This window comes from Argentina silus, assembly GCF_951799395.1.
Source record: "Argentina silus genome assembly, chromosome: X".
Lineage (NCBI taxonomy): Eukaryota > Metazoa > Chordata > Actinopteri > Argentiniformes > Argentinidae > Argentina > Argentina silus.
The window spans coordinates 37,066,298-37,090,989 of NC_139653.1; the positions used below are offsets into that span (position 1 = coordinate 37,066,298).

Sequence of the window (24,692 nt, forward strand, 5' to 3'; positions counted from 1 at the left end):
GTGTGTGTTCAATGCTCGCAAAATATATGGATTGGCAATATGTCAATCTGTTGGTTTCTCTCCCAATATACTGTATATTGTCTGCCTATTATGAGTTTGGACTGGGAACGATTTATAGATACTATCCACTCAATTCAATAGCGCTCCCCTCCTATAACTCAGTGCTGTATCTACACAGAAACACAAATAAGCAATACTGCTTGTCCGGACTCAGAAGAGGGAGGGAGAGAATTTTATTTCAGTTATTGATTCATTCAGTAAGAGTCAAGGAGGACAAAGGGTTCAGCCTTCAGTCTATTGACAGTGTCATCATCAGTCATCAGTTCTACTTGCACACTCCACACACACACATACCCAAATACATACCCCCCCCACACACACACACACACACACCTTGTCACCTGGTAACTACTGTATGACTGTAGTACTGTAACAGTGTATGATGCAATTACCAAACATGTTCCTCTTTCTCCCATCTACTCTCTCCCATTACCCTGTCTTAGCTGGGTAACAGCATAGTCTTGGCTTGTGTTGTTATACACACATTCAACCTTGCAATTTCTGTTGTGAATGTAAAGGGTCGGGTAGCGCATACAGACCACTTTATTGTGCTCAACCAGTAGCCTCTGACCGGATGTCAGTTTCCAATGTTTCCAATGGCCATATTGTTCACATTGAGCATTGTATTGCTGTAATGGACGGTAAAACCAATGTTTTTGCTGCATTCCCAAATGGGCTGGACAGAGTACGCTGGTGCCCTCCCTCCTGATAGCCTCAGAGACAGATCAGTTTACGGACGAGCAGGGGCAGACATTAGTCACTGCTGTCCTGTAACACACACACACATACGGCACACAAACACAGCACACACACACACATACACACACACAAAAATGGTCCAAATACACATACCCAGGGGAACACACATGGACACACATGGATGCACATACACACACACACACACACACACACACACACACACACACACACACAGACACACAGACACATACACACACCTTGCAAACACACACCCACACACACACACATACACACACACACACACACAGTGTACACCCTCATGACTGCCGCCTGTGTGATTAAGAGAAGGATGGTGGTTGATAAGGTTTGTCTCTGATGCCTCTGCTACCCCTGTTGTCCGTGGAGCCTATTGGGCCTCTGATGCTTATGATGGTGATGATGCCTGTGCCCCAGTGATGCAACCAGCAGAGAAAAACTTTTACAGTAAGACACAGGAGCCATGTATTAGAGATGTTACACTGCAGATGCTGTTAGAGAGGTAGCCTACATACTAAACACACACACACACACACACACACAGGTGAGGTAAGCAGAGGGTCAGAAGTCACCAGCTGGAATGTGCCACTCCCCTCACCATCCAGGTGTGCTGAGAGACAAATAGGGTCAATTATACCCAGGTCATGTGACCACAAGCCCAAAGCATGACCACAGGTTTCCCTCTGCACCATCTGTATTTACCTCAGATAAACTGTGCCTTTTCAGAATCTCTTAATGTGTAAACGTTAGGTCATGCATGACGGTAGTATGATTTGCTGTTGAGTAAACAACTCCATATTTTTGTTAGGTAATACAGTATGTGACTCCCATAATATACAGTGCCCTGTATAAGTAACGGGACAGTGAAGAATGTTTTCTTTTTAACAATTACTATGAGGTTAAAGTAGAGATTCTCAGCTTTTATTTGATGGTATTTACATATGGTACATATTGGTTTCACCATTCAGAAATTACACCTTTTATGCATATTCCCCCTATTTTAGGGTACCCAAAAGTAATGGGACAGATTAATCAAATGTCCAAATTAAGCACTCATATTTATTATTTGGTCAACAATCCTTTGTATGCAAAGTCTGCCTGAAGTCTGCAACCCATTGACCCCACCAGACACTGGGTATCTTCTCTAGTGATGCTCTGCCAGGCCTGTATTGCAGCATCCTCAGTTGCTGTTTGTTTTGAGGTCTTTTTGCCTAAAATTGTATAATCAGGAAATTAAATGCATGTTCAAGTGGATTTAAATCTGAAGATTGACTTGGCCATGGTCATTGTTTTACTGTACGATGACATGCCATCCAATGAATTTGGAGGCATTTGCTTGCACTTGAGTAGACAAGATGTTTCTATACACTTGAGAATTTATTCTGCTGCTGCTGTCAGCAGTTACAATCATCAATAAAGATGAATGAGCCAGTTCTAGTGGTAGCTATAAATGCCCAAACCTAACACTCCCTGTTTTTAATTTTTTTTATGATGTTCCAAACTGTCGATTTTGGCAAGTCTAAGGTTTTGGCTATGTTTCTTTTTTCAGCCTAATAATAGCTTTCTTGACTTTCATTGACACCTCTTTGGTCCTCATGTTGACAGACACCAATAGCAATCTCCGAAGGCAAATGCAAAGTCTAGAATCAATACTATACATCGACACTCTCCTATGCCAGCACAAATGATGTGATGGAACACACCTAACTTACCAGAAACACCTGTCAAGCCAATTGTCCTATTACCTTTGGGTACCCTCAAATTTGTAATTTATGGTGAAACCAATATGTACACAGATACCATCAAATAAAAGCATAGAATCTACTTTAACCACATAGTAATTGTTTGATTTAAAATCCAAACTTTTGGAGTATACAGCCAGAAGAAGAGAAAATGCTTCACTGTCCCATTACTTACACAGGGCACTGTATTTATTGATGACTTAAGATTTTATGAGCTGATGTGGGGCACAGCAATAGTGCTAGTCTTCAAACTTGTAATGCACTTGTAATGCACCCCAAAACCACCCATTGCCTCTTTAATTTCTAGGATTCCTTTTCATCTCTATCCCTTTAACTACCCGACTGTCTAAATAATGTCAAAAGGGATAATGAGTTCAAAAGGGTTGAACTCTCCTCTCTCTCATGAATACCAAAAATGTTCAAATAATTTTTAATGAATGAATTTATTAGACAATTTGAAAATGCATACTGTAATACAGACAAAACACTACAGCACAACTTTTACAACGCCATTGTTGTACTGTATGTCATTGTCACTCTGTTTCCTGTTCTGATGAGGACATTGAGAACACATTGTGTCACAGGCTTCAGAGCAGAGTGGGTGATGTGAGGTGAAAGTAGGTCTCATCAGTCTGATTCCTCTCTTACACTGTCACCAGTTAGCCCTAGGATGCTCAGATATTGGTTTGTTGTGGAGGAGAGTGGAAGGAGAGGAGAGAAGAGGAGGTTGGAAACAGAGGAGAGGAAGATAGGGGAGGAGAGGAGAGGGAAGGTGAATAGAGGAGGACAGAGGAGTGAGAGGAGAGGTGAGTTGAATGAGGGAGAGAGGAGAATGGAAGAAGAGGGGGGACTGGAAGGAGAGGAGAGTAGAGAGGAAGTAGAGGATAGGAGGGGAGGGGAGAGGAGAGGAAGGAGAGTAGAGGCAATGAGAGGATGGTGGAAGGAGGGGACAGGAGTTGAAGGAGAGGGGAATGGAAGAATAGAGGAGAGGAGAGGAGAGGTCTGCTTCTCTCTCTGTGCTCGCTGAGCTGAAACAGGATTATTTTTGGCCCCCGCTTCTCCAATTATTCCTGGATCGAACAGAGACGTCGCTTTTCTCGCCCATCCCAATCAGGAAGTGCTGATAAACTGCTAACTTTAGCATTGTGTCATGCTGTGTCCTTTACCATATGCGCCTTCAATGTAGCCAACACCTAATTTTTACCATATCTCCCACATTGAGATCACAGCGATTGTTCTAATATTCTAGTCTCTTGGACAGTTCTGTCTGATCTATGCAACTGGCCCGTATCCATACAAATGCTAATCTGCTTTCTCCTGTCTGAGTGTCGGTGTGTGGATGTGTCTTAGTGTGTGTGTGCGCCTTGTCTCTGGATTCCACACAAAGTCCTCTACAATCCAATGGAGTGTATGTGCGTGTGTGCGTGCGTGCGTGCGTGCGTGCGTGCGTGCGTGCGTGCGTGCGTGCGTGCGTGCGTGCGTGTGTGCGTGCGTGCGTGCGTGCGTGCGTGAGCATCTGTTTGGGTAGTAGGCCTAGGGTAAGCAAGCAAGCACCAAATGTAAAGGTCACCACCTCTGCCAGACTGTTTTAGTCACAGAGACAGAAACTGTCAGAGAAGATAAGCTGCTGTGTTTTTTCCCAGGAGCAGGAAACATGTGTGGCAAGGAATATTTGTCTTCTCAAGAAATTCCCTTTATGTAATATGGTGTAAATACACACATAGTGGGTACTATCCTACTATACTACAGTATACTAGGGATTTTCCAGGAAGAAATGTGTGTGAAATGTGAGTGAAAGAATTTTATGTTAAACAGTATAGGATGAAGCTTGTTTGAGAGCCTGTGTCTTTACTGTATATGTTCAGTAAATGACATGATAATGTACCCAGCTTGCAGTTGGGGTCAATGTCATGTCTGTTCTCGTCAATTCAGGAAGAAAATTAAATCAAGCTTAGACGAAAACCTCTACACTGTATTTGATATTGTTTGATCAAAATATTAGTAAACTGCAGTTTAAATAAACAAAACAAAACAGTTGTGAAAGAAAACCTGAAAACCACTTGGCCAGCTGGGTTACAGTAGTTAAACTAACAGCTATTGCGTTGAATACTTCTAACCCATGCCTTCCTCTGCAGGACACAGAGCATACCGAGCAAGCTTCTCACCTTCCAAACATGCTCATGATGACACTGTTAAGAAGCAGGCATCCCTGGTATGTTTATCCAAAGGTTGGAAATAACGTAAGTCACGGCGGAGGGCTATCATGAGCGGCCGGGCGGGTCGGGCCTGTCCGACGTCCCTGCCACAGCATGCCTTCACTTAAACACGCTCATAAACGTCAGCCTGGCTAAAGATAGATGCAGGCAGGCTCAGGGACAGCAGTAAATCAGTTAGGCCCCTGGGGCCCCTGGGGCCCTGCCGGGAAGAAGGACCCTTAGATGGGGTAGTGAGTGTTCCTTTGACCCTGGCTCCACCTCTGAAGAAGGACCCTTAGATGGGGTAGTGAGTGTTCCTTTGACCCTGGCTCCACCTCTGCTGAACTGAAGTCCTTCTAGTTCTACACTGCATTGAATTAAACCACAGATGCTTTAGTGTCTACTGGTTGTAGAGGTTGGTAGCTGTAGCTGTGCTGTCATGTTCCTACTGTATCGCTACTGATAACTGAGGCTGTTCCACAGTTAATACCACCACATTTAGGTTACTGTTGTTTTTTTTACATTTCTCTATTCTGACTAATGAACTGTTATTATTTGCTCGGCTTCAGTTTTCCATTTAACCATGGTTATGGTAGGCAATGGACTCAAAGATGCTCTTTGTGCTTCCGTACAAATCTTTCTAGAAACTCTTCCCTGAAGATCAGTACTGATCAATTTATTGGGTAACTGATGTCTGCTGGTTATACTAATTGCCCTTACCTGTTATGTTTGTCATCTCTGCTGCCTCATGAAGAGGGAATGACTATCACATACCACTTCTCCAATATAGAATGTGGAGCTCTGAACATCATGGACAGAGCCATTATATTGGTCATGCTTCTTCCCCCTTCCCTCTCTGTTATGTAGGTTCTGGTAGTTGATCTCAGCTGCCCCGTGCCCACATTCCTGTCTCAGCTGGACACTCAACAGGCCACCACCTGCACTGTGTCAACAACCAAGGCCTTAACTACTCTACAGAATTAACTGTTTCCCCTCACTGTTAAAACAAAGGATTTACTGCCCCTAACTGGTAGCAGTTGTAAAATGTGTCTCAGAATTTTGAAAATATCACGGTTTTATAATTGAAAAAACTAGGAAGGATGGGGGGAAGGGTGATAAGGACAGAGGAGAGCGAGATAAAATGCATCTGTGAGATTGAGTTTTGGAAATGCCATTGAATATGGAATGAGGGAAGGGGTAGAAGGAGAGGGGGAAGTAAATAGAGGAAGAAAGAAGAAGATGAGAAGATGTGTAGTTAGCAAGACAGAGAAAGAAAGGAAAGAAAGAGAGAGAAATACGTAATAAAACAAGATAAAAGAACAATTGATAATATAACTAAACAGAAAACACCCACACATTCTGTATAATGTGAACAGTGATGAATTGTCATACTGATTATTATCCTCATGTATAAAGACGCTAAAACAAAAGAGTGATGTTGTTTCCCACCATGGCCCACGGCTGTGTGTGATAACGATGATGAGAGCAGGCGGAGACATACAGGAGTCTTCTCTCTCTTCTCTCACTTCACCGCCTGTGGTGGCAGAACGTGGGAACACCCCCGAGCCCTGAGACTTTGAGATTTAACACCCCCACCACAAAGTCTTCCACAATCCAATGGAGGGTGTCCGGTGTGTGTGTGTGTGTGTGTGTGTGTGTGTGTGTGTGTGTGTGTGTGTGTGTGTGTGTGTGTGGTGAGAACGTGCGTGCATGCGTGCGTGCATCCGTGTGTGTGTCTGTCCGTGCGTGTCTGTGTCTCTGGTAGTAAGGAGTCTGTTTGGGTACATACAGTATGTGTGCCTCAGGAGGTCCATATGAGTCAACGTTTAAACCGAGAGCCACTGCATTCAATTAATGTCACTTCACAAACCATTACTATCAGGAAATGTCAAAATTAAAGACAAACATGCAGTGACTAAGACATAGTATTGTATCTTGAATCTTAATAGCTCCTCAGCTGATTGATTGTGTGTGCAGCTGATTCAAGAAATCTTCCCTCATGAGATAAAGCTGCTTCTTTGTGGTTTACGTGCACATTTAATTTCCTTATTGCATAAAAAGAACTATTGCCTGACTGAAATGAACAGAGATAGGAGTTGTGGAATCTGTAATTGCCCTTGCGTTGTTTTTGTGCTGGGTTGCAGTTGCCTAGGAGCCAACAGTGCCCTCTTCATTTCCAATCGACATCACTCGGCGCCAGCGGAGCTCACCCGTAATAACGCAACTGGCCTCCAGAGACAACTGGGCGCTAATGTGAATTGCGGAAATTGGACTGGGCTATGTGGCCATTTCTACGATGGTAATCACGGACAAAGAGAGAGAAAGAGAGAGAGAGAAAGAGAGAGAGAGAGAGAGAGAGAGAGAGAGGGAAGGGGGAGATGAGGGAGAAAAAGAAAATAGAGAAAGAGAGAGAAAAGAGAGAGAGAGAGACAGGAGAAGAGCGGAGAGATTTCTTAGAGAGGCTAAGGTACTTCAGTGTTGGCCTATTGCATAATACCCACACAATGAATGTCGTAAACAATGGCTATAGTGATGTCGTAAAATGCAGTGAATGATGCACTAATAACATTCTCCACAGACCAATGTACTGATAGGCCTATGGATTCAGCTGCTACGTCAAGAGGTCCAGGCGTATAGTGAATCCACAAAGTGTCTGCTTAATGGACATGCTAGCTACACTATCATAAACATTCAGAGGCCCCACATCCTATATTTTCCAGTGTAGTTTTCACCGGCATGAAGTCCACGGTTATGTCACAAGTGTTTTATTACTGCTGTATTTCATGGCTGAGATGACGTGAACAATTCCTCTTCTTTATCAAAGGAGCAAAAAGTGATTCTCCCACAGCAAACATGTACCATAATTTAAAATGGCCGACTCATTGCTGTCAGTAGAGGGGGTCGGGTACATAAATCAGCTTTCACTATGATAAAGATGGAAGGGTTCACCTAATCTTGTATGGGTCTGTTGGGGCCATCCAGCGCTCCAGTTAGCCACCAGGCGGCTACATCAGCTTTGTAGATTACAGAACATACAGTTTCCTTTGATATTGTCATTATAGAATACAATTGTTGAGCTTTTGACCAGTCCTCTGAGCCCAAAACACATGTAAAAACCAATGACCGGACCTTGAATATTTTTTCATGAAAAGATAATGAACCAACCTGCAGAATATATTCTTTGTGGGCTCAAAGGTTTTAACACTCACCTTGTCTACTCAAGCCATATTAAATATAGAAAGCTTCTAAGACAAGACAAACATACTTTTTAAAGTTGAACTAAGACAATTTTGTTAAAGGTGCTGCATGTAGTTTTGCGTGTTTGCTGTCCAAGCTAGCCACACAAAAAAAATTAAAGCATGTATATGGTACGTTTTCTAATAGCAGCAAAAATGTGCTTACCCTTCTAAACAAACCAAACATAAAATAGCACGTAAAGCCATGTTCTACCACAACACCAGATTTTAGAAAATGCTTTGATTGGACCATTAGACAACATTCTTCATCATGTGATCTCATTCATTGATGGCTACAGGCTACAGGCTACATTTATCATGGCTATTTAGCACTTCTTTAAAACTAGAATCTACAGACTGGGCCTTTAACACTTTCTTTAAAGTCATTGCAGACATGCTGCAGAACATGTACAGCATTTGATACCACTTTCAGACATTTATATGTCAGTGCTCGAAAACAGTTAAATAATCAAATTTGATGGTCCACAAGTCAATGAGTACTGTAGTAATGTTTCCCCTATGGGATTTGCAGATACTTTAAATGACATACAACCTGGCATGGGAGCGCTTTTCTAAATCACATTTTCCTGATGTCTCATACACTGTAGGCTTTGTTATATGTGTTGTTATACAGTATGGCATTAAAAGATAAAGTCCAGGAGGTCTTTGGGGATTGAATACCTCTTACTGGCTTTAAAAGGCTTTTGTGCTCTCCAAATGACCCCTCTGCAATGAGCCTAGAGTAAGTCTACAAAAGATCCTGGGTCTTTATTCAATCGTGAAAAAAGCTACAGTATATTTTATTCAAAAAGCTACAGTATAAGACCAGAATCAACAACACTCACACTGACCGACTGAGAAACTGATAGAGAAACATGGAGATTACATGGAGATTATTAATTATTGATTCCTCTTCAATTCCCACCTTTGAGTCTATCTTCACATGTTGATATGAAAATGAACACATAACTTAACTCTCCAAAGATAAATGGTCCATTTCATACAGTACCATGAGCCCCCCATACCCAACCCAACCCTGACCCTGAGACCTGCTGCCAGTGTTCCCCCAGACTCACCTACCAAACAGCAGGCACCCACCACAACCCAGCACCACAACCCAGGACCCCCTCGTCACCACTGGAACTCCCCCCCCCACACACACACATTATCTAGCTGACAGTCTGGCAAACAAGCTCAGACAGGCGTTACTAGAGACCAGACAGCCTGCTTAGCCACAGTGTCAGAAACATATCCCAAAATAAACTCACCAAAAGCCTGAGATGATTTTATGGGTTAAGGATGATAGATTGAAGTCACTCCATCTTCCAAACACCATGTTGATATTACAGGAGATTTGTGTGAGTGAGGGTGAGATTCTTTGACAGATAGTGTACAGAATGTCCTGTTGTTTTCATGCGTTCTGTCAGTGGATGTACAGTACACTGTATGCTAAAAAAAATAGGCAATATGTCATTAGTAGTGTAACCCTAACCCTAACTATTCAAAGTTAATGCCTAACCCTAACCCTAACCATTCAAAGTTAATTCCTTACCCTAACCCTAACCATTCAAAGTGAAGGGCTAACCCTAACCTTACATTAGCTACTCAAAGCACTCAAAGGGCTATCACATAGAACTGTGCTGGAGCTGGCAGGAGTGGTAGGATGAGTGATCATTTTTCTGGAACCACAGATGAACTCTGCTGTCGGTGTTCAGTAGAACACAGAGATAATAAAATATGTTCTGTTAGTTCTGTGTGTGGGACCGTGTCATGTTCTGACCTTGTGACTTAACCCCTTGTTGGCTCCATGGCCTTTGGTGCGCAGCTCCCTGAGGAGTCTGGGTTGGTCATGCGCTCAGATGCCAATGCACTGACTGGAGTTATTGTGGAGAGAATGGCGTCCTCACTGGCCCAGAGGGGTGCCTGCTGCCTTGATACTATCTCATTCTCAGCCAAGAAGACATTCAAAGTGAAAGTCTTTTGCTTTTAGATGCCTTGAATCATCTTCTTTAAAGTTTGCATTTGTATAAGCCTTTACTTTAATTGCCACATTTCTAAATGATTCAGTGTTAAAGGAAACACATACTGTACTGACACCTGAGAAGCCTTTATTTAGCTTCTCATAATTGTCCCGTTGAACAATTCTATTTAGATCTCTGCTCACAGCAAATTAGGCCCTACCCTACAGCACCACTTTCAATAGCGTACATTCAGCCGCAGACAACAACCTTCAAAAATAGATATTGATTAGTGCACTAACTTGCACTCTAAATTCATGCAGACTAAAACCTCTCTATCACATAGAGTACTAACAGCAATGACTGAGAGAGCTACATTAGAGAGAGTGAGAGGCAGAGAGTGGGAAAGGAGAAAGATTTATACTGGATCTCATCTGTTCAAAGAGGCACGCATTCCCAATCCTCTTCCCTTCAGACTCATAAATCATAAGTATTGGACCGGTGTAAGCCAATCCCACTGTGGACCTCTGACATTACTTTACCCCTATCCGGAGCATTCATAGATCAGTATAACAGAGGAGACTTGGAGAGGAAGCCTCTCTACACTATAATAATACACTAGGAGGCATACAGAGGATTAAGAACAGGAGTATAGGCTACAGATGGCCACTGAACTAGCCCCAGGATGATTTTGACCCACAAATCCTATTTTCCCATGATACCCCTGCTTTCCAAGTTATCCATGAATAGATCACTTTCCATTTTCTCTCCAAGAACCATGTATGGTATTATGGCTCAAGAACATACAAACTACCTAGAATAGAATGTTTTTCAAAAATATAATCAGATAGAATCAGAGCCAGGAGTCTGGTGTTTATGTAATATTGTGATTCGTGACAGTTGTGTAGCTGTTTCGTAACATCATATTTTGAAGCTAACCTTGCAGAACAGAAAAAAGTCTTCACTATCAATACAAAAAAGAAACAGTCCTTTTTATAGGTATAAGAGAAGGTATAACTTAAGGTACAGCATAATAGAAATAAATTATTGCATTCCAAGTGCTAACTGTCAACTACGAGATGGCATATACTGTAGTGCTTTGAGACTTGGTGAAAAGTGCTCATGACTGCAATCTATCATGATCAAACCATTGTATAATGTATGATAAGGTACTGTATGTTAATGATAATACAAAATTCTGGAAGAGTTTTAGATGGCATGATGACAGTGGACAGTAGAGCAGAGTGGCCAGATTGGAGGACAGGCTGGTCCATTCTGCAGAGTTTATCATGCCAGAATACATACTCATCTCTTTATGATGAGAGTTTCTCTTTATATTACGGCTTAGCAACTTGATACAGTATGTACATAGAGGTATAGTATACAACTTGATACAGTATGTACATAGAGGTATAGTATACAGCATGTAGTAGACACTCATATGTGACACACACAAACACACCACACAATCTTGCCTTCGTTCTAAACGAGGTTCACACTCATAAACAACACACAGAGAGCATGCCCTATTTATTGAAGTCGACTAAAACTGGGGAAGTTTTTAACTCTGTCCCCCCCTTCCCCCCTCATTGGTCTGTAGTAGTGTGTGGGAGTCTGGCTCCACTGGCTGGATAGCCAGCAAATACTTGAGTGAGCTGAGGACCCAGCTTTTGAGATAAATATAATCTGCACTCTTTTTTCATGCAGTGAATTATGTTTTAGGGTTCTCTTGTTTTTTTTCCAGGTCATTAAAATTACCTGGAGGTTAGAGGACTGGTCATCAGCTTATATTTATAACCAGTACAACTCAGTATACAATTCAAAGGAGCATACTTTCTATCATTCAGGGTTCATGACATCATCAGGGTTATTTATTCATACCCAAATACATGGTTTGGATGTCTATACACCTGTTTGCATAACTAAAAAACAAGTTGTAAATCTAATAGAATATGAAAACGAACATAATGTATGATTAAGAGCCTACCACCACTTCAACACAGTGTGCCATTTTATTTAGTAAATGACTCTGGAGGCAACATGTTTTCCCAACTAATTAAGATGTGTGGGTGTCTTTAATGTTCAGCCAGAGGCAACACAATCACTGTCGATTGAAAACAATGACTGTTGAGTTTGTGAATATTGAGACATTTTGGAGTGTTCTATTGTGATGTGAGTGACTATATTGGGTCCAGTCACACACCTCAGTCTCTTGACCTATACTTGGATTATGGCTCAGTATTGAGGGTTGTGACAACCATCATTAATGCCATATTTAATATTTCTAAACTTTTTTTCCCCAAAAAAATAATATATATTTATTGCTGCAATTAGGTCTACAAGCCTGCAAACTAAAACTATACCACCAGCTCAGACCACATCCATTAGGCTCTTAGAATTGCAGATAATTACTGTGAATCTCAATTATAATGAAGTTATATCAATGAATGGAGCTCCCAATAGATTATTTTTTTCTTTTCAGCTTTGTAGCCCTGCCAAATCACTATGACAAATGTGTAATTGTAGGCAAAGCCAAGAACAAGAAACTATATCTCCACCTAGTGGCTATCTCATATAGGCCTACTGTTCTACAGTGGTCATTGATGACATGCTCAATGGATATGATGGATTTATAATAAAATCTGTATGACAAATTAAAGACAAACTACAGCTAACATACTAAATAATAAAATGTTTTATTCGAAAACTTCCCAAGTATAATCCTCATATTCATTTATCTTAGCTTACTAGCATCTGGTATAGACAAAACAACAGACAAATATGACATATATTGGATTGTTGATTCACATAAAATAACCAAACATAAACTTTAATTTCTTGACAAAAACAAACAGACAAACAAAGCTTGATTGGCAACCATGTGACAAACTTCTCTCCCAAACCACGGCCAGGAGACAAATATGTAAACTACATCCATTATCAATACCTCACATGAACATCACAAACCCTTAATCAGATTTGCTTTCAGTGCCCTAGGTTTTGTCAATTGAATTGGGCATGAATATTTCAAATCAGAATATGGCCCTATGTAAAATGTGTTAAATGTGAACCATATTTGAATCTCTCAACATTTTGATGCAAACATCCATACACTGGTCCCCTCTGAAAGAGAGACATATCTATGAAATGTCTGCAAGAAATATCTTTTTTTTTTTAAGACATTCAGCAGTATAAGAAATAGCACATCATATCAATTTATCATTCAGATTGTGTCATAATTGTTTAGTTTTAGTAATGCTACTCTTTGGGACAATTGTGGTTCAGTAATATCATGACATATACATGTAAAACAATGACTTGAGAAGACAACTACAACTGAGGTACGTGACATCAGCTGTTTAGTTTCAGCATTCAGTTTAGTTTAACTTAGCCATTTAGCATGTTACCATAACATAAAGTGCGATAACCAGTTCAAATGGGGGTCATATTCTGATTACCAAGCCCTTTTCAAGAGAGAATGGGGGGGAATGCTAACAAAAACATTTTAACATGCAAGTGTATCCAGGACCATTAACAATTCTTCACATTCATGGTAATTTGTTTATTGTCTGTAGTGTATATTTGGCTGCACATTACATTGCCAACATTTTGTATTTGGCCCGCTCTTTCTTGTTACACCACTTTAGCTCTGCACTCATCAGAACCTCTCAGAGACATCTACTGCTAGTCTAGACTGTAGATTTTTTTTTTTGGCATTGCACTAACTCAACAGGCAATGTTAAAACTTTCACAAAAGTTCTTTACACTCTCTGGGATTTGGTAATTCAGGGCAGCACAGATACATGACCAGAACTACCTACGTACCCTTTCACCTCTACTTACATGACTCTGAGAAACTTTGCCTCAAGCTTTTGATTTCAAATGCCTAAAACATTCAAAAGCCCTACAGTATACATACCACATCTCAGAGAGAGTTATATACCATCATTCAACTTTTTAGCTCACTGTAACATCACCAACAAGAGACTACAGAGATGATAAGTTATCACAAGAAGCTGATCTTGAACACTCTCTGACAGCTGCATTCATGAACACACCACTCTATTGGCTACATCTGCAAAGGCCAACAGATACATTGTGGTTTGCAGAACAATTTCTGATGAGAGGGGCTCAGTATCTCTAATCTTATAAAGATTTGTAGAAGGTGGTACACAACTCCAGGAGGTCAGAGGGCTTAATTGGACTAAACTGTGTACCAGCCAGGTGATTGGTTCGCCTACTGTACAGGCCAGCCAATCAGAGACATTGATGGCCTAATAATTACATTTAAATAAGGACTGAAAACCAGTAGACACAGTGGTCCTTGGGGACCAGATAAGTGCACCAACATTGACTAGAGACATGGTTGGATCAGGTCAAGACTGTTAACAATCAGGAAATGATTAGGACATAACACCTCAGCAGTCATGTTACTGTTATAACTGACCACCTAAGCAAAAATAAACATACATCAAAGAGCATTAATAAATAGACAGAGTGGACATTTTACTCGTCTCACTGTTTTTTCTTTTTCTTTTTTGGGAAGACCAAATTTTCAAATAAGGCTGGCATTATTATTCTTACATTCATGCGAACAAGACTTTAACGATTATTAGGTATCATGCCGCCTTGTGGACAGCCAGAGAAAAATGCACGAGGCAGAAGACACATTGTACAATCAAGCTAAGGAAGGCACTGGAAAAATGCTCAATACCACATTAGATTCTTCTGCTCTCAGCTTTCCGTCTTGAAAAAGGTAAAAATCTAAAAATCTTTTTTGGACATCATTCAGTTTTGAAAAAAGTTTACAAAAAGAGTAATTTGTTACAAAAAAGAGAAAGAAAAAAATCAACTACTTCTAAACTCTCCTAGACTGCTTATGGAATTTTGGTTATTAAATAAACATTTTAGTGACATGATTTGCACTTTAGTAGACCTTATAGGAACATGGAGGAACAGATAGAATTATTTGCAAAAACAACATCAACAACAACAATAAAAGAGTATTTCAAGGGTCCTCATGTGATGGGGTCAATATGATGTGGAAATGCCACCTGCAAAAAAATGCAACAGTTGCAAAATGGCCCGAAATAAACAAGCAAAAACAAAACAAAAACATAATCAAAATAGTGCTCTGCACACTTCCACAAACCTTCTCCGACGAATAAAAAAAAAAAAAAAAAAGGAGGAACGAATGCAGAGGAAGGTCACAGTGCTAGCCAGTTGGTCTGTCTGATATGAGCACTACAGGTGTAGGGAACAGTTCTGGGGTGAGAGATGCGATGCCATCTTCCCTTGGTTCTCTCTCTCTCTCTCTCTCTCTCTCTCTCTCTCTCTCACCCACATCATGTGACCTGGGTCACAGGGTGTCCAGTCTGCTGTATTTCACTCCCCGACTCCATGGCGATGCTTGCCATGAAAACGGCAGCTGATAGTTCCGAGGGACTACGCCCTTGACGTTCTCTTCAAAGTACTGGAAGAGTCGGTACCACCAGACTCTGGAGAACGGGTTGCTCTGCGATGTCTCCTTCAGCGCCTAATACACAAGATAACATCAACATCTTAAATTCTCCAGTGATATTATTACATTCTTCAATTTTACTGGAGATGGAAATTTTCTATGTAGCTTTGGTCTAATTATATATGGTGTGTATGGTCACTGACAAATAAATAAATAAATAAATAAATAAGTAAATAAATAAACATGAGCAAAAACACGATTGTACTGGAGCCATGCATAAGCAATGCTCTGGAGTTTGGTACAGTCAGACTGATCGAGTAGTACCCACCTGTTGGTTGGCCAGTGTGTGGTACCACCAGAAGAGGCGCGTTGTGATGAAGTAGGCCACCACTACATCCACAGTGTAGTGGTCATGGGCCAGCAGGATACAGAAGATCCCCACTGCACTCAGTGTCCAGCACAGCCAGTGGTACCACCAGAACCGTCTCGGAGAATCTGACAACCACACAGAGACACACTAAATACTGTAGTTGTCTAGGAGTAAATACTGTAGTTGTCTAGGAGTAAATACTGTAGTTGTCTAGGAGTTGTGGAATCAGTGTAATGGTAATGTCAATGAATGAATCACTTAGAAACCATTACAAACTATTGTTGGATAGTGAGACAGTATAATAGTCTGTGAACTGTTTTACCAGGTAAATAGAATAACAATAAACTAAAGGGTCCCTAAACACACATGATTCAATATTTTTGAAAAACAATGATCAAAACCTATCCACCAGGTGCCACTGTTGCAACAACCAGTTATCAGTGCACATGGCTAACACAACAGCAGCTGAACAACATCATGTGATAGTGACAGCGCACAGAATATGCTATTCTAATCTCTCTACTGCTTGAGCAAGCTGAGCAAGTCTAAAACCTTTGTACCGAGCAGTGGAAAACAGCTAACTGGGAAAAGATTGTGTATGTAAAGAAAAGAGGGCCTAGGAAAAGTGAAAGGAAGGAAAGGGAGGAGATAAGTATGTCTTACTGGGAGCATATCTTGGAGCGGGATCCTGTTGTGAAACCCATGCCCTCCTCCTTCCCTGACTTTTCCTAAATGTCTGTTTGTAACATAATAGCATTGTTACAATTTTCTAGAAGCATTTTCATGACTACCACAGCATCTCCCAAGTCACATCCTGAGGCGTGATTAAAAAAGGCACCTTAGCTTTTACCCTCATCATGGTGATTCAAAACTGACCTTACAGTTCTGAATGGCTTACCCATTTCAACCATAATGGGTCGCACACACAGAAAGTAAGACAATAAGAGTTATTTGCGTAATCAATGAGCACCCAGCCTCTGAAGAAGAGACACCCATGTCGGAACGCAGTCCGTCCAGTCCATGAAGTCATGTGAATGTCGACGCATTAGCACATAGCCACTGAGAGAAGAAGCTATTTTCTGTGCACTTACTTTTTTTTAACATTAGCAAATGACTGGTGAATGAATGGACCTTCTTGCAAATATGTATAATTATATTTCATGTCACTTACATGTCATTATTGCTGAAGATTTGTGTTCTGTTTTATCAAGCATTGGCACTTCACATTTGACCTCAGTTTCATAGTAGGCTATGTACAGTTACACCTATTATGTCCCTCAATTCAACACGTAAGCCCTTTAAAATACAACATTTGATATTCTAATGATTCTCAAGTCCTGACTAAACACAACCAGTTAATAATTTTTTGGGGTTAGGAAGTGGATAGGGACTGAAATGAAACCAGGCCATAGTTTAGTCAAAGCCTCTCCAAAGGAAGCCTGCTACCATCTTGGCGATGCGTCTTTGGGCTCAAACAATGTTTTTTTAGACAGGTTGCCTATGGGAGGACAGGACAACAACTCCACAAAAACTCCACTCACACCAAAATGATACGGATTAGCAACCTTTCCTTTTGGTTTTTCACATCACTGAAGTGTGTAGAAATATTTTGTGCAGGCATTTGATCGTTAAAAGTTGTTGTCATGGCTTAAAAATAGACTTTATTTGGCTCTGTCCTAGCCTCACATGGTGTTAAGGGAAATGGCACAAGAAAGACGCGATCCTTGCAACAACAACTGTCAGTAATGCTAATCTATAACTTATCCCCATGTGGGACTGGCGCCATTTTCCCCTTCTCTCGCAAAAACAATAGCAAATCAAGAGAGTGGAATATATCTAGTACACAATCTCTGGTTTAGTGCTAGCAAGACGCTATGGAACAGTGAATGGGTTAGCACAGTAAGCTGTTTAGCTTTAGCATGACAGCATAAGCTGTACTTAAACTTATTTTTAAAAGAAGTTGGCTTTGGCATGACAAAACAAGCTGTAGGCCATACACTCGATGAAGAGATAGTTTAGTGGTTAGCATGACAGTATAAGAAGTACTTACATTCTTTTATAAAGAGATAGGTTAGGGTTAACATGACTGTGTGGCCGCTGTACAGGTAGTCTCCACACATGGTGTGAGAGCCTGTGATTGACAGGCCTCCGCCGGCGATCATCTTCATAATCCGCCGCATCTGAGCCTCCCAGTTCCCAAAGAGCTGCAACGACATACACAGCCATGCGTTAATCAATCTGAGGTGTCAATCATTTAACCCCCCTCTAGTCACATAGTCTAAAAGACATGTATTAGTCATAGGAAATAATTGATTTTATCACACAAAATGTATTTAGAGGACAGGTCAGATGAAGCATACTGGATTAGACAGTGTTTGACTGAACCACAGCAACACGGACAAGGACATGGACACAGACACAGACACAGACACAGACACAGACACAGACACAACAATGGAGGGAGAGAGAGAGAGATGGTGTATATACACCTGTGTGCATGCACGCGCGCGCACACACACACGCACGCACGCAGTGGAGGTAGAGAGGGCACAGACACGTGGTAGTACACACACACACACACACACACACACACACACACACACACACACTCACACACTCACACACTCACACACTCACACACTCACACACTCACACACACGGTGATGTATACATACTCAGACATTGTGGAGGGTGGAAGAGCAGGATGAGAACACACACACACACACACACACACACACACACACACACACACGGAAGCCAGAGGGGGGAGGAAGTGCACACACATATACATACACACACACACACACACACACACACACAAACACACACACACACACACAGGAAGTCACTTCACAGCAGGTCTCAATGTTGGAGGACAGCTTGTGTTAATTCAGATAAGGTAACAGGGAAACAGGAAACAAGGCCCAGGCCATGACACTAGAGAGAGAGCAAGTCCTTCATCTGGTATCTGGAACAGGGAGTGGTGGGGTGGATGGGCAGGGAACAGTACAGTACACATCTCATCCACTGGCCTTGGAGCAGCAGAGCCAATGAGAATATTTAGTTTATCCAGATTGTGAAGTTCAACTCTCATTAACCTCAACAGGGTTGATTAGAAGATATTTTGGGTCTGTTTGTGGCATCATCTTTTTTTTGTTCTTCGATATTTCATAGGATAGCACTGTGGGGATGAGTCAGATTGAGATCATAGGGAAGTTTTGTGTCATGTAATTCCTGCTTCCTCTAGGTCTTATGGTCACAGGGTTAGGTAACGTGGATCAGAAATCGCAACAGGAACTCATGCTGAACATGGTGCACACTCAACCGGCTTGAACGTAGCTCTTTTATGTTTTACACACATGCAACAGAACCTTCTTATCTTTATCCTATGATCGGTGTACAGTGAGAAGGGCTGGGCTGGGGGGTGTTCAACTGACATGATTGAAGTGCTAGCGGCGAAAGCATTTCCTGTAGTGGATGACAAACCAGACAAATATCCTAACCTGCAAGAAGTACAGCTGTTGGATTGGGAGACGATGAAGTTAAATGTGGAGAATACACGTTTGAAACAACAAGAGAGAGTGCAGGTCAGTGTACACATGGTGTGTGTTTTGATTTATCAAATTGTCAGTGTCTGATGCCAAAGTTCGATGTGAAGGAGGCGGATGTTTTCCTTGCATCTTTTGAGAAGAAAGCCAGACCATTTTTATGTCCTGAATCTTTCTGCACTCTGTTGGCATGGAAGCCTCAGGAGGCCTATGCAGCACTGGAGCCTCAGCAATCGAGGACTGCAAAACAGTGAAGAAAGCTGTATTGGCAGTCTATGAGTTTGTGCCGGAGGTCTACAGGCAACATTTTTGGTCTGGGGCAAGACGACCGGGAAATGTATCTGGATGGGGCGAAGACGTTTGAGTAGTGTGGTTGAGGTCTACCTAAACGAATTTGAAGTAACGATAGGGAGAGGGCCAGCTATGGCTGCGGATACATTTGAGCTTGTGCACAAAGAGACATAGTGGAAAGACCCTCCCCCCCTGGAGTAAAGCGACAGGGGGGAGAGGGAGGTAACATGTTACAGCGGGGACAAATGTTTCATAGCCTGTGGGGTGGTGGCAGCCTCATAGGGGGGAAGAGGAGTCCTTGGTTGCTATTTGGGATGATACAGGTGCAGCCCAGTCATTGCTGGTGAAGGGGGCCATGAAACTGGTAGACTCCACCACTCCAGGCACATCGGCCCTGTTAAAAAAGTTGGGACGGGTAGTGCGTCTCCATCCCGCTGCATAGGGCTTTTCTTGGGTTAAATGTGGTGACGGGTTATGTCATCGTCTGTGTGGTGCCCACCTTGCCAATTAGGGGGGTGAGTTTGTTATTGGGTAATGACCTAGCTGGACATCATGTTTGTGTGACTCCGAGGGTGAATCCAGTACCTGGAGAATCGGAGGCCGTGGGGAAGGAATATCCCGGTACAGTTGGCAGGGGTTTAATCCCTGCACACCGCCGCTGCACTTCAAAGCTGCCGCCATACCGTATACACGATGTGACGTGGTGCCGAAAGCCACCACAAGGTGGTGAGAAGAGCTGTGAAGGATGTTTGAAAAGAGAATGGTTTGCCTTATCAGTTACATGTAGATTGGCAATATGAAGTTTATTATAGCATCTCATGAATTGCAGATCACACATTCTCTCACAGCGCAGAGAAACAGGGGGAAATGTTTTAGCTCAGTCTAACATGAATAAGCGCGAGACGGCTTTAATAATGTAACAGAATGACGTTTGGAATTTTCATGCATGACAGCAGTAAGTATGTAAGTATAAATCAGTGGGATTGAGACTGGGAAAAAAGTAGCCTATAGCAATAGGCTGCGAACGTCCCCATTTTCAGCAAGGGTAGCCATCTCTCGTTCACACAATGTAATAATTATAATGATGCATTTATTTTGTAATGCGCTTTTTGAGGGATCGTTTGAAGGGGGAGAGCATGCTGGATAAATTGTCACGACTTTGTTAAATCAAGGATAATCAAGAAAAAGATTACCCTCCGTGTTGGTAAACCGTGTTGGTAAAAATGACAACCATTATGGACTAATAATTATTAACTAATTTGGCCACGTCTCTCTTCAATGTCCTCCACAGCAGAGGTGTGTCTTTTTTGTCATATAGCCGACTGGAATGGCCATTTTAAGATAGTGGACATAGCGGACAATACAAATGCGATTTACACAAATCATCAATATAGGCTACAGGGTCCATCCAATTGCAGCCATGTGTTTTCTCCAAATTATGTAGAGGGGAAAGGAGGTGCGCAGGCAACAAGCATGGTGTTAGTTCTATTACAGCATATTGGATCACTGTCATTCATAGTCCATTAACCAGCTCAATGTAACATCGATAGGTTTAGGCTATTTACATCCCCACCCCGTGCATGATACTCAAATTTACCCACCCTATACCTATCATGAGGTTGCTACAACCTAGCCAACAAATTACAGTTTATAACACAAGTGCACAGGAGGAGAGTAACATTGAAGTCATCAAGGTGACAGTGATGTATGCAATAATGTCCTGCACACTCTTGCATCCCCTCCGGTTGACTCACACTCATCGTAATGGAAAAGATGACCCTCCCCCATCAACATTACATCAGCCTAACTTTGACTGAAGTCTGTGAATAGACGCACCAAAAGTGAAATTTATTTCGCTCAGATCTCTGTTGTAATGACACAGGCCTGTTTGATACAGTTGAGAACAACTATCACCAGTAGGCTAAATCTCGATTTTCATTAAAACATGGAGCAAATAAAATAATGTAATCTTGTTTTGTGTACACATTTATTTATGCCATTGCCTATTTGGGAGGTGCCGTTCAAGATAAGGGATTATTTTGAGCATGGCGTTATTTCTATTACAGTATATTGGATGACTGCCATTCACCTTGTGAACACCTTGTATTTTGGCTATTTGTCCAGATTCTGACAATGACAAAATATGTCGGTATATGTCCCCCTTTATGTACCCAGTGAAAATGTAGCCTATCCAGGGATGTAGGAAGTATATTTCACGAGGGGTTGCTGCTTAAAATGTAGTGAGGGGGTTGAAGGGGGAGCTGTGCCCCTCCTTTCTACCCAGTGAAAATGTTGCATATCACCTGTTAAACAAGCAATTCTGGTGACTTTTGATGGAAGAATAACATACTGGTTTGTGTGAGTGAAAAGCATGAAATGATCGGGAAACAGGTAAATGACACAAGTGCACCCGACTGGACCAGATAAACAGCTTTGATCACAAGAGCGTTGCATAAATTTGTCAGTATATCTTTCCCAACTCATCCAACTTTTGAGGGGAGAATAACATAGTGGTTAGTGCAAGTAAAAAGCCAACAGCAGTCACACAATTTGACCAGTAGCCTAGATGACGCACATATATTTCCATATATTGGTCACACACATTAATTCATAAAGAAATAAAAAAATAAAAAATAAAAAAACATACCCGGTGCCACGGGGTGCAGCCACTGTGGGAATATGAGGTGTTCAAAATAACTCATACTGTACGGGCAATAAAACAGTGAAAATATAGTTTGTTTTATTCTCGTCATTGCACTATTATTTCACTATGAGTTAATGCAAATAACTCATCTCGGCAGTCCTTTTCCAAATGCGTGGTGTTCAAACTTATCCATCATGCTCAACGATGCTCAACGATGGTTGTTTTGACGAGGTGAGTGACCCCCAAAAAAAAAAACTCACCAGTGCCGACAGAAGCTGCCACGACATCGTCACACCAGCGGCTTAGCTCTAAACATCTGCCAACTGTATATTCCCAGCCAGGGTGGTTGCTCCCTCTCAGATGCTGGTCGAAGAGAGTCAGGAGAGGGAAAGGAGATTGCATTTGGGTTACACACGCAGGAGGAGGTTAATGATGTAGTTGGCACTCCAGGCCGTAGGCAGGCCACTAGGCTGTGCCACGTGAATTTGATGAAGCCATATCATGGTTGTGTCTTGGAGGCTGCAGTGGGTTGTGTGTCATCAGTTGAGGTGGAGCAGGATGAGGAGGACATGGCTAGGGTCCCCCCCTCAATACCAGTAGGAGCTTGTGTGGTGAATACAGAGGCTCTGGAGAACCTAGGAGTGCAGCTCAGCCAGTTATCCTCCACTCAGCAGGCCCTGGAGCAGGTCAAGGCCATTTTACAGTGTGAGCTAAGGTTGGGGCCACCTGTGCACCTCTTTTCAAGTTGGCAGCTGGAGCCTGTGATGTTGGGGTAGGGGCAGGGTTGTTTCAGGACGACGGCTCAGGAGGCGAGAAACCGATTGTCGAGGAAGTTGAGTGAACATCAACAGGCTTACTCAACAATTGAAAAGGAGGTGTTGGCTCTGGCACTGGCCTTGCAGTAGTTGGACATGTATATGTCCAGTGAGTGTGGGGATCTTGAGGTGTACACAGTTCAGAATCAGCTCACATTCTGGGAAAAGTTCAGAATGATGATTCAGTGGTTGTTCCGTTGGAGCCTGGTTTTGCAGCCAAACAATCTAGTCGTTCGTCACTTGTCAGGCACGGATAACATCATGGCCGACACCTTGTCATGAGTGGGGAGTGATCAATAGGCAGGCGGTGGAGCGGCCATGAGGTGGAGCACGGTTTATGATGTTATGTGAGTCAGGGACACAGGTAGTGGACAGTAGGTAGCTGAAGACTGGAGTATAAATAACTTTATTTGTAAATAAAATATATATAGAGAAAATAAGGGTAAAAAAATAGAGAAATGTCACATTTTTTGTGTTCTCTTTCAGTCAACTCAGTTCGACCCTTCACTACGGGATACACACTCTTGTGTACCTTTCGCTGAAAACCCCTATTCAATCACGCCTGGTAAAGACCAGTGACGCTCGCAAGTGATAACCTTGCCTATTACCCATCCCAATAAAGGGATGTGGCAAGCGCGCCATTTCATCCTTTCCACTCTTCACTCGCTGACTGTCCGAAGCATACTATTCTACCAAGAATCCTATGATTATCATGGGGTGTTAGGTTGTCTCTACTGGAATACTGTGGAACATTCAAGGAGGATCTAAGCAGATTTTCACCTTTTGAGCACCTGTTATCTCTCTGAGCTAGCAGGCTATTAAAGGTGATGTGACGTAAAAGGGTATAAAAAAGACATGCATGTATTACTGTGAGAAAAAGAAATGGAATGTGAACATGTATTGATCGGTATAGTGATTTGTACCCCATCTAGTGGTATTCTGTAGAAGGTTCAAAATGGTACCTGTATCTTTAAATATAAAGGGACGGTAATGGAGGAGAGCAAAATGGCCATGGTGGGAGAACAAAGGAAGAATGCGTGTTTGTTTCTTTCAAAGTAATTAGTTCAGTAGTTGTATTGTGTTCACTTTCCATTGGATTATTTGCCTGGTTCTAGGGAATTACTGAATTTCACACATAAGGACTTCCTCTGGTCTTCAAATACTGGTGAGCGTATCAGATTAAGTTTGTGAATTGCTGATTGACTCTCCTATTGGATTTATTGACTCTCCGTACCTCAGATTGGATTATGCTTTCTATTTTTGGGATTTATCTTTTTTTTGTGAACTACATTTTGAATTGAACTATTCTTTGGGATTCTGGATTCAAAAGGACATTTGGATGCTTTTCTGAGTTGAACTGAATTTCATGAATGGCTTTGAACATTTGAACTTTTGGGACTAATTTGGGACTGATTTGATTTGAGGGCTTTATCTATCCAATAAAAAAACCTTATTGCATACTATTTTGAGTTTGTTATGTATTTTCTGATGATGCTTTATCAATGCTTTAACATTAACAATCAATGAGTTATCATGACGAGTTAAAAGGGGTATTTACCAGGTTGTGAGTGTGCATATTTATTCTATCTAGACATTACGAAAATGTCTAGGGTTCAAGCTATATGCTGCATGGTTCT

General features: G+C 41.8%; 1 protein-coding gene across 2 annotated transcripts in view; it reads right to left on the reverse strand.

Annotated features, from left to right (window-relative positions):
- Positions 1-12,603: 12,603 nt before the first annotated feature.
- LOC310823254 (phosphatidylcholine:ceramide cholinephosphotransferase 1-like) overlaps positions 12,604-24,692 on the reverse strand; it is a 32,478-nt gene continuing 20,389 nt past the window's right edge. For both annotated transcript variants that reach the window (XM_083696057.1, XM_083696058.1), the window contains exons 5-7: positions 17,808-17,961; positions 15,716-15,882; positions 12,604-15,462 (exon numbers count right to left, since the gene is read on the reverse strand). In XM_083696057.1, coding sequence (XP_083552183.1) covers positions 15,286-15,462; positions 15,716-15,882; positions 17,808-17,961 — 498 coding nt within the window. In that variant the 3' untranslated portion in view covers positions 12,604-15,285. The remainder of the gene's footprint in view (positions 15,463-15,715; positions 15,883-17,807; positions 17,962-24,692) is intronic.